The sequence below is a fragment of the Onychostoma macrolepis genome, chromosome 15 (genome assembly GCF_012432095.1).
Source record: "Onychostoma macrolepis isolate SWU-2019 chromosome 15, ASM1243209v1, whole genome shotgun sequence".
Taxonomy (NCBI): Eukaryota; Metazoa; Chordata; class Actinopteri; order Cypriniformes; family Cyprinidae; genus Onychostoma; species Onychostoma macrolepis.
Window position 1 is genome coordinate 3,779,950 of NC_081169.1, and position 11,567 is coordinate 3,791,516.

The 11,567-nt window shown below is 35.5% G+C and overlaps 1 protein-coding gene across 2 annotated transcripts; it reads right to left on the reverse strand.

The window, feature by feature from the left end:
* Positions 1–5,213: 5,213 nt before the first annotated feature.
* Positions 5,214–10,966, reverse strand: rnf168 (ring finger protein 168). 2 transcript variants are annotated; one of them, XM_058745633.1, is made up of 7 exons: positions 10,850–10,966; positions 9,748–10,155; positions 9,585–9,655; positions 8,202–8,372; positions 7,544–7,638; positions 7,347–7,422; positions 5,214–6,452 (listed from the first exon to the last, which is right to left on the reverse strand). In XM_058745633.1, the coding sequence occupies exons 2-7, from the start codon at positions 10,079–10,081 to the stop codon at positions 5,796–5,798; spliced, it is 1,404 nt and encodes a 467-aa protein (XP_058601616.1). In that variant the 5' UTR covers positions 10,082–10,155; positions 10,850–10,966; the 3' UTR covers positions 5,214–5,795. The 2 variants fall into 2 exon arrangements, with proteins under 2 accessions (XP_058601616.1, XP_058601617.1); XM_058745634.1 differs by lacking the exon at positions 10,850–10,966 and adding an exon at positions 10,690–10,829.
* Between the last annotated feature and the right edge of the window lie 601 nt (positions 10,967–11,567).

Below are 11,567 nucleotides of genomic sequence, written 5' to 3' on the forward strand. Positions count from 1 at the left end.
AACAGCTGAGGATGGTGAAACTAAACCAGTCATACTGCACTTAATGAAAAACTGCAGTTTGTGTTTGCATACACACCATACTAACCACTGGCAGCCAAACAAGCTCAAATCAGAAAAATCAAATCACGCAATAAATGTGCACCAGTCTGCAAAATTACAGTGTACTAAATGTACAAACAGAGAAATCCCAGCAGTTTTACTTAATTGTGTTTTAATAATCTTTTGTTGTGCTTTAAAGCACACTTATTTTGTGTATTGACTAGCATATAAGCACAACATGCAATACATGACATACAAGTTTCAGTAGAAACAGCATTAGTTCAGTTTAACCATGCAGCAGTACTTATGTCCTACTTTAGTGCATGGGTCAAAAAACACTCTTAATTTCAACTAATTGCAATTCATATTAATTTAAGCTATAATACATTTTCATTTAATTGCAGTTAAACATGCAGTTAAATTGATAGTTCACAAAGGAAGATATTCTGAAGAATGTGGGAAACAGAGCAGTTCTGGGGCACCATTGACTTCCATAGTATTTTTTTTTTCCTACTATGGAAGTCAATGGTGCCCCAAAACAGCCTGGTTACAAACTTTCTTCAAAATATCTTCCTTTGTGTTCGGCAGAACAAAGAAATTCATACAGGTTTGGAACTACTTGAGGGTGAGTAAATGATGACAGAATTTTGATTTTTGGGTGAGCTATCCCTTTAAGTGTCCAATAACATTACATTTGGTTCACAATTAAGTAGATTCATTTAATGTATATTACTTCCAAGGACTTTTAATTAGAACTTTTTGACTTTGTAAGTATGCTACAGTGTGCTTTTGTTCCACAAACAATGGCTTCAGATAATTATGGATAGTGTGCATGATTTGAACACTAGTGCTATTTTTATGGTCTACTTTGAAGCTTGAAAGCTGCAGTTCCTATTCATTATAATTGCACAGAAAAGAGTGACTGGTAACAATTGAAAATGTCTCATTTTATTTTCCATGGAAGAAAGTAAGTCATAACGGTTGAGTGTGAATAAACAATGCCAGAAATTTCATTTTTGAGGCAACTATTAGGAAACGCAATAAAAGAATTGCAACAGTGTTCTGCACTGATTCATTGTGATGCACCATTAGCACTGATCATACTTCTGCAATGTTCTTGCTTTGGTTCCAGTGTGAAGTTTGTCACATTATGCACAATCATATTTGCAACATAGACTACAGCACAATCTGTTCTATAGCTTTTTGAGGATTCCATATTTACACTATTTTTATTTTGAGCTCCTTCTTTAAAATGACTGGATATCTGCCACTATGGTTGCGTGCAACAGCTGGAAGCAAACTATGAGCAAACTACGATGCAGCTCTGTAGCATGTAAAGCAGCAGTCAAATGACACAGCGCTCCATCAGCCAGCGAGCTCACAAGACGGCTCATGAATCAGTCTGCTCTCAGGGTCAAACCAGCAACTTCAAAATGATTTATATTTTCACTAGTGCTGTCAAATGATTAATCGCGATTAATCACATCCAAAATAAAAGGTTTTGTTTACATAATATATGTACGTGTGCTGTGTATTTTTATTATGTATATATAAATATGCACACATACAGTACATATTTTTTTTTAAAACATTCACATGTATTTACATGTAAATATTTATATTCATATAATGTATATATATATATATATAAATATAACATATTTTTCTTAAATATATACATGCATGTGTGTGTGTGTATTTATATATACATAATAAATGTACACAGCACACACACATATATATTATGTAAACAAAAACTTTTATTTTGGGTGCAATTAATCACGATTAATCATTTGACAGCACTAATTCTTACTCATTTTATTTAAAATGTTACCAATGAACTTGCAAGAAATCATAACCTTCCAACTCAGTAAACACAACTTTAGGTTGCCACGGTAGGAGAATGTTCACATTCAATATTACATGATCAAATATGTGGCTGTTAATTACTTCAAATCAGGCATGAGATCATAAAGGACCCTATACTGTACTTTCTTAATTGGTGTTCAATAATTCATCCATGCTTACAGTCTACCTTTCAAAAGGTTTGGGAAAATATGTTTTTGAAAGAAGTTACATATGCTCACTAAGACAGCGTTTTTGAATATTGTGAAATATATTAAAATTCAAACAAAATGTTTTCTATATTAATATATTTTTAAATGTAATTGATTCCTGTGATCAAAGCTGCATTTTCAGCATCATTACTCCAATCTTCAGTTCACATGATCCTTCAGAAATCATTCTGATATGCTGATTTGCTGCTAGAAAATGTAAGAGTGGAAAAAAACTTTCAGCACTTTTGATCAGTTGAATGCATCCTTGCTGAATATTAAAAAAAAAAAAAAAAAAAAAAAATCTGGCCCTTTTGAATGGTTATATTTATGATTAAACGTTTAAAAAGGGTTGTTGTTGTTTTTTGTAATTGCATTTGCTGACTTCATATTTAAAAAGCAATTATCATTCCACACTTTATATAGAAACCATTTCAACACCATATATAGTTTTCATTTTGGATGTAACTGTTTTCTGTGAAGTGCTGGGGGATTTTTTACCACCAGAAGTGAGGAATATTACTCATGCTGTATAAAGACACACGAGACTCAAGTGGGAAGTGCTGCAACCAACTTCGACCCTAAAATATGGGAAATGCTAAAAGAAGACCAAAACAGGCTATAAGCAAAGCCAGAAGGAAGGAACTTTGTCGTTTGAGTTGTTATCAACCTAACAGAGTGGAACGTGATGAGGCAAGACTAGAGCGAACATCCACAGTCAGCTTCACCGATCATCTGACGGACTGATTCCCAGGCTTCACATGACAGCTCAGAGTAGAATACTTCTCAAAATACAGTGTTTTTGCAGTCCTTATATAGAAAAATCCCACGGATGGCCTTGACAATGCAGATCATCAGTGGTTTAGAACGGGATTTGAGAGTTTCATTGTTCATATTTAGGATTACACTAAAAACGTGGTAGCGAAACAATTTTCACATGAAATTGCTACATACCAAACACATTGAATTTAACGTGAAATTTAAGACAAACTTTATTTACTTGTAAAATCCATGTATTTAAATTGCACGTAAAATTCCATTCATTTGGATTACACAGTTTTGAAATAAACTAATGATCTTAATGGGATGCATATTTGTCTGCCATACAAGAGCTGATAAAATGTAAAAACTGTAACTTGAATGCAATGTAAGTCGCTTTGGATAAAAGCGTCTGCTAAATGCATAAATGTAAATGTAAATGTAATACATATATGGAACAGGTAGGATTTCTGCAATCTATGTATCTATTTTCAAAATGCATTGCATTTAAATGTTTAGAATCAGCACCATCTGTTCGTTGTGAAAACAATTAAACTAATTCAGTAAAAAAAAAAAAAAAGTATGCACATGGTTAAAATATGGAACAAGCAATATTCAGTTAGTTAAAATGTATGAGATTAAAACTAATCCAAATGGATGGAAGTGTTGTAAAAAAAAAAAAAATGACATGACGGATTTTTATTATTTTAATGTTCCTTTAGGTTTGTTTATATAATGTTTATAAAGTTTTTCAACTGCGCATCTGTATACTGTATTGTATTGCAGTGATTGCAATTCAATTTGCTTTTGACGCAACGCTAAATGTGAGCGTCACGTCGCGTAGTCAAGTGGGTGGGGCCCATGGTGAGAAGATGACTATTCGGCAATGTCTTGCTCTGGAGGCGTGTTTATGCAAATGTTTGTTCCCCCGTGATGTCATCATGCCCTCTTAGATCTGAACAAGCTGTTTTTGGAGCTGGATGAGGAGGAGGTTTTAACCTCCTGAGACCTGAGAAAAAATATTTACATTGTTTACAAAAAAAAAAAAAAAAAAAAATCCCATTTCATTCATAAGTTATGCCGAGGACAGAATGATTTGATATACCATTTTTGTTTCTGCAAAATGTGTGTAAAATGGCCATAAACGGGTTCTCATTATATACAATATATCTATAAACTAAATCTAATTTGCATATTAATGTGTTTTTGGGGCAACATGCAATGAAAAAAGAAGTGTAATAATGAAAGTAATAATTGACAAGATTTTCATAATAATATATAATATTTCATAGAATACTGAAATATAATTTCTTTCCCTATTCATTTATGTCTCCCAAAATGCGTAATAAACATACTTTTAGTCCCAGGGTCCTCATATGAGGACATGTATGAAATCAACGCCCTGTTTTGTAACAGAAATCATATTTTGATTTGAAACCCCATAACATTTTCCTGAGATGTTGATTTATGACATACAATTTAAAAATTAGAGATTTAAATGATAACTACAAAATATTATCATATTTCCATAAGAGTGTCACTAAATTAATATCAGACATATTTGAAGACCAAGGAGAGGGAGTGGTCACGGTGAAACATCCAATCATTTGGTATCTCTGAGAAGCCCTGACTGTGCTCTGTACAGGACATCCAGACAATCTCAGAGAAATTCACTAAAATATAATGTCCTCATATGAGGATGCAGGGTCTCGAGGTTAAGTTATGAAACTTGCAGGATGTTTTAATGGTACGAAGACCTCTTATATGCCAAAAGATCAAGGCAAATTTGATTTCAAGTGTACTTCCATAATGTACTTAAAGTGCTCTATTTCCGCTAATTTTGTACTTAATATATTAAAAATGATCCTTTAGTACTTCTTAAAATAAACTTAAGATCATCTAAGTGTTCTCAACTGTGCTATTTTGAGACACCATGAATATGAACTAAAATGCACTTTTAACACTATTTCTGCACTTAAAAAATTTATTTGGTTACCACTTGTAGTACACTTGAACCCGTCTTTTATACACTAGTACACTCAAGTGTACTACAAGTGGTAACTAAATACAGAGATAGTATGTTAAAAGTGCATTTTAGTTCATATTCATGGGGTCTCAAAATAGCACAGCTGAGTACATTTAGACGATCTTACATTTATCTTAAGTACTACAGAATCATTTTTAGTATATTAAGTACAAAATTAGTGCGCAAAAATATTGTCTAGATCAGACCACTTATATACAGCATGTGTGTTCAGCAGTGTTTAGTACAAGCACTCAGCTAAATGAGGTCCAGGAAGGGCAAAACAAGAGCATCTGTAACTTTCACGGCTCAGTTGTTTGGTGTTTTAAGAGCAACATTCTTTAATATCATGACTGCGCAGACAAAGTATGTCAAGACATACCGAAAACCGAAAACCGAAAGTGGATAGGGACCATCAAAGACTGAGAAGGGTTGTGCCCAAACAACACAGAACAAATCCTGAAGATCCAGTTTCTACAAATGCCAACATCTATGAAAGAGCTGCAACTGCTACAACTCCCCTAACCACTCAAAATAATTTAGGACGTTGCTTTTCATCCACTTGTCAAATAACCACACGAAACATTTTATTTATTTTTTTATAAACCGAACTTTCCTTTTATTTAACCATAGTGAAACGCCTGCAGCCGCTTACAAAATTATTTTCTTCTGCAGCATTAACACCATTTCAAACTCTAGTCATGACTTTAAAAACGCTCTAGAAAATGAAACTATTTCATCATGACACGTATGACCCTCCCTGGAAAGGCACTGAAGGAGTGTTAGCAACGTAGGAGCAGAAACCGAAACAGACAACGGAAATCGGCTACAGGACATCCTTTAGTAGCAGCGCAGCACCTAACAAGAGTTTCAAGTCTGAAGGCTGAGGGCGAAACCAGATAAAAGCAGCAGAGCAACATTCAGCTGCTCAGGTTGGGGAACATCTCAGTAAGGGTGGTCTGCTTCGCCCCCTTCTTCAAAGCAGGCGGGACGGTTGTAGAAGGAGAAGACGCAGGGCTCCTCCCAGGAGTTGCTCCTGCTGTTCCAGACAGTCTCTTTTCGGTTTTCTCGCTGAGTCCCGCGCTGTTCCTCGCAGTCGCCCGTGCACTGATGCTCTTTCTAGTGTTTTCCTCGTCTGGGTTTGAGCTTGTGGAAGGTGAAGTGAGTTTTTGCCGGAGCAGATAGCCGTCGGCTGAACCCTTCCTGCGGTCCACAGAGTTTTCACGGTCCAGCTCCTTCTGGAGTCGCATGGCCAGTCTGCGGTCCTCCTCCTCTTGCTGCCAGCGGCTCCGTAAGGCCTCCTCGTGCCACGCCACTTCAGACAGGAACGTACTGTCGGCTGAAGGAGACTCACAGGGCCTTTTAGTGAGCAGATCCGCTTCAGTCTGAAGCTCCACCTCTGAACTCTTTCTTTTCAGTGAGCTGTTGTTCGGACTGTTAAAAACGAAAGTGTGTTCCGAGCAGGTGGAGCTGGAGGTGGAGGGTTTCCCGCTGTAGTCCAGCACAGGTGTGCTCAGCTTGCTTGTGTCCTCCACAGATTGTGCCGAGAGGGGTTTCGGAGGGCTCAGAATGTTCTCCTGAAAAACAGGAACACTTATAAACTTGTTTTGAAACTGGAAATTGTCCAGAAAGTATTTTATCTTCAACTAAACATGCATGAACTTTGCACATACACTATCATTCAAAAGTGTGTGGCCATTTTTATTTATTTATTTATTTTTTAAGTTATTCATTTTTATTCGGCAAGGATGCATTAAGTTGATCAAAAGTGACAAAAACAGTTATAATCTTATAAATGATTTCTATTTCAAATAAACACTGTTCTTTTGAAATTTCTATTCATCAAAGAATTATTTAAAAAATGATCACTGTTTCGCAAAAATAAGTTACATTTTAAAATATATTTAAAGAGAAAATGGAAATTGTAATAAATATTTCATAATATTGTTTTTACTGTATTTTTGAGACATCTCAATGTAAACAAATTAAATGTTAAGAACAAAAATTGTTTTTATTCTCTTCTTTTTTTTAGTCTTTACATTTTTAGGTCTATTAGGTCTATTTTTTGCATGAATGCATTTTAGAGCAAAACTATTTTTAGTTTGGTACAAAAATGAATAATGTGATTTTACTTTTCTCCTGTAAACATGCATGTTGTTTCCCTTACATAATATAAAATCAAAAGAACACAAACAAACAAACAAAAATCCTCACTAAACTCAGTTTACATGAGATATTTAATTACAAACAAATAAATAAGAAAGTCAAATAAAATACAGCTACTGTTCCTCATGTAGTATACGGTCTCAAAGACATTTAGTTATTTATTCATTGAGTATTTTTCTTTTATAACTGACTGATTCTTCAATTTTTTTATTTGTTTTATTTTTTATTATCATATTCATTGTAGTTGAATTCATTTGCAATCATTTCATTTATAAAATGAGCAAATCAAAGCATTAAGAGATCACCTTATTAGCCATCAGAGAGGAGTCTGGGCTGCTGTCAGAACTGCTCGGCTGTTTATGAGGCACTGGACGCAAAAACCTGACACACAAGACAATGAAGAGCATTAAAAAACCTCTTTCAGTACATTCAACAACAGCCACGTCCGAGAGGATGACGAGTTACGTTACTGATATACTGGGGCTCTACAGCAGCTACTCACTTCTCAATGTCGCCCATGTTTGGTTTTGTCTTCTTCGCTGGTGTATTATCAGCAGGTTTGGCGGTCCATGATGTTTCAGAGATCGGTCCTGAATTCTGCACAAACAACACAAAACAGCATTACATCCTCTCTGATTACTGACAGCTTTGAGAAGGAAACTGCAACATTTAATATCACGACTTTATGAATTTAGGACTTTCTGCTCCAATTTAAGACATTTTTAGGTCTCGATCGGTGGAAGGACGAATTAAGACTTTTTAAATACTTTTTAAGACTCACAGAAAATGCGTCATTTGTTTTTGCCAAGATGCAATTAAATAAACATACGAATGTATGTTTTGTTTAAGAACAAGTACAACAAGAAGCAAAGAAAAAAGGATGCAGAATGTATGCAGATTCAGCCTAAATAACGCTGTCGCTTAGTAAGGGTTTGATGGTTTGGCATCCAGTTGTTTTGTAGTTAGTGATTATCTCATTAGCATAAAATAAAGCAAACTATTTAGTCTGAAGGTTGAGCTTGTCAAATGCAGTCAGTGTGTGTAAACACTGAGAACATGAGATTATTTCCTTCCAAATGTCTGTTGTCAGATTTTATTGGTGTTTTGACATGTTCTTAAAGATAATGATGAGAGAGTCCTGCTGTGAAGTGTGAGCTCACCAGCTCTTGGCTCAGCAGTCTGGCCAGTTTCTCATCATTCTCCAGCTGCTGCTCCTCCCGTCTCCTCCTCTCCTCCGCCATACGCTCCTCCTCCTCGGCCAGGAGGCGCTGGATGTACTCCTCACTGGCCCTCCTCTCGGCTTCCTCTAGAGCTCGCTTCTCCTCCACCAGCTGTTCAAAACAGGAAATGAGATCATGGCCCTTCACAACAACACTACATGAATCGCAAATTATGACTGTATTCACTCTGACTGACAATGTGCATAAAGGATTTTAGCAAAATAAAAAAAAAATGTATTCATATTTAAAATAATATGAAATCAGTCTTCAATTGTACACCACTGTTCAAAGGTTTGGGGTCAGTTTTAGTGTCAGATCAGAAATTAATATTTTATTTAGCAAGGACGCATTAAATTGATCAAAAGTGACGGTAAAGACATTTATAACCTTACAAAAGATTCCTATTTTAAATAAATACTGTTCTTTTGAATTTTCTGTTCAAAGAATTCTGAAAAATAAAATGCATCACGGTCTCCACAAAAAGCAGCACAACTGTTGTTTAACATTGATAATAGTTTCTTGAGCACCAGGTCAGCATATCAGAATGATTTCTGAAGGATCATGTGACACTGAAGACTGGAGTAATGATGCTGAAAATACAGCTGCGCATCACAGAAATAAATTACATTTTAAAATACAATCAAACTGAAAGTTTTTAAAATCATAATATTTCACAATATTATTGTTTTACAGTATTTTTAATCAAATAAATGCATCCATGCATAAGAGACTTCTTTCAAAAAATCTTACAGACACTAAACCTTTAAAAGACATGATTACTACTAAAAATTCTGTAATTTTTAATTCTGCAACTCAAATTTCCTCTCTAATCTCAAAAGACCATATATTGAAATAAAGTTTCCATAATTGAAATACCATAAATGGAAATATATTTATTCAGGATTCTTTAAACAGCAAAACATAAACAAACCAATAAATACAATAAAAAATTGTAATGTGCAAAAATGTACAAAAAACATATAATAATAATAATAAATTAATTAATAAAAGTGTTTAACTGCAATTATATGCACATGTAACTATAAATTATATGTGTGGAAACAAAAAACTATTAAAACATCAAAATTAACCAAAGACTCAAAAATAATTTACAATTCAAAAATGATTTCAGCTCTTTCAAAACGTCCACTGCAGCACAATTTGTATGCAGCATTATGCAGGACTGGACACACAAACAAAAACTATTGTGTTGTTGGCAGTACAACAATACGGCCCATGTAAGCATGGGACTGTACTCCGTAATAATGTGCATTCAGGGAGGTGCAACTGCCATTTCATCAGATAAAAACGCATTTTAACCACCTTACTGATCTGATCCTCATACTCTTTCCTCAGCTCTCCCGGCTGACACACGCGAGGTTTCGGAGTCGTTACTGGGAAAAAAAGATTGCATGAGTAATTCAAATCAACGTAAAACGCATTAAAATGAAACATAAAATGAGCACATATTGCTTCAATCAAGTACCAGCTTCATCGTCGTCCTCGATTCCCTGCACTCTCCGCTCACACTGAGTGGGGAAAGCATCCTGTATGCGTCTCCACAGCTCCATATTCACCAAGGTCTTGTTGCGGCTGTTGAGTCGCGCCCAAGTGGACACACGCTTTCGGCAAAGCGGACAGCACATGTTGGATTTGTCCACGGTTTCCAGAAAGCAGGGTTTGCAGAAGGTGTGCATGCAGGGCAAAGTGACGGGCTCCAGGAATATGTCCAGACAGACCGGACACAGGCAGTCTGAACGTTTAAGACCCCCGGAGCTTTCTTCAACCGGACCCGTGTCCAGTCCAGACACAGGTGGCATCCTGCGGCCCGTCTCTATACGTCAGTGTGTGAGGTTTCTCTCTCTCGGGTTCAAGAGCAGCATATGACAGTCAGCTGAAAGACAAGACAAAATAACAGCGACAATTATTACCTACAACAACTGTCTGGCCTAGAAATGTACTACATTAGATTCAGGGTTTCCATGATCAAAGTTCAGCAGGTTTTGCATGGAAAAACATACACAACATGCAGAGATTTCACGAGACTGCAAAGGTTGAAAACTCCTGCATTAGATGCATTCATTCAAATTAAATTTCTGCATATGAACTGCTTATTCATATCAACAAATCAATACCTCGGTGACTATCACACGTCTGCAGTCCTGCACATCAAATGCTATTAATTTAAAAAACGCCATAGGTAATACTCTTACTATATTAAAACATCCACAGCGACGAAATAAGTAAAAAAGATTTTGAGAGTTTTGTTTACATGGTCTAAACATCAGTTCTTGTGCACAATTTATATATGCCATTAACCTGTGCGAATTATACTTTTTTTATACGCCTTTTAAATTCAAATACATTGTCAGATTGCGTCCAAATAAACTGATTATTTGATATAAGTTAAATTCTTATGCTAACTTACATCTGGAGGCTAGCGAACTAGCAACTTTGTGGAAGTGAGAGTATGGGTAACACTGATGTAAACCTTTCATTACTCAAAGTAGCTAACGCCTTAGTTATTAAAATGGTCTATTAATGTGAGCATCAATCAGCGAATAAAAGTATTACAAATTCACACTTACTTGTTCATTTCTAGGCCTCAAAATCCCGGGAAACTTTGCGCCCTCCCACTTGCGCATGTGAAGCCATGAGCGCCAATGACAGACCAGACTTTCAAAATAAAAGTCATTCGGTTTTACCGTGATGCCTGTTTCATAAAACAAGTTTACCAAATAAGCTAGGTTTATTTCAGTTAGTCTGATTTATTGTCACTTGATTTTTTTCAATATAAGTCAGACTAACTGAAATAACTAAGCCTGGCTTGTTTGGTAAACTTGTTTTATGAAACAGTCCCCTGGTTAGCTAGAAGAAGGCACATTAAAGAGTTAAAGAAGGAATGCTCTTCTTCCATAGATATTGGTTTGATGAAGCATTCCCTGAAAGATTGAATAAGTTTTAAAAGCTTAATAGTCAAATGTTTCATAGGCCAGAAAGGCTGAAAGGCAGTCAGAGTCACATTTAAATAAATAAATGAATCATGAATGAATGAACGAGGTGTGACACTTTATATGTTCTAGGAAATGCCAGCATTATGTTTATTATTAGAAACCTAGTTTATTGAATGTTTACTAAAAATGATGTGGTGCTTGGCATTTACTATGATTTGTAAACCCAGACAATGATATCAGCTGAGTAATCACACAAAACCATCAGTTCTTCACAAGATAACACAGCATTGCTGCCATAAATAGCCAACACAGCTGCACACATTTTTCAGATTTGTGTTAAAGTTTAAGGATA

Excerpts from the sequence above, each read along its gene's own strand:
- rnf168 (XM_058745633.1), bottom strand. The coding sequence starts at position 10,081 with ATGCCACCTGTGTCTGGACTGGACACGGGTCCGGTTGAAGAAAGCTCC. Across the intron at positions 7,639-8,201 it reads GACTGCTGAGCCAAGAGCTG|AATTCAGGACCGATCTCTGA; the intron begins GTGAGCTCACAC and ends TTGTTTGTGCAG. Across the intron at positions 6,453-7,346 it reads CCTCTCTGATGGCTAATAAG|GAGAACATTCTGAGCCCTCC; the intron begins GTGATCTCTTAA and ends CCTGTTTTTCAG.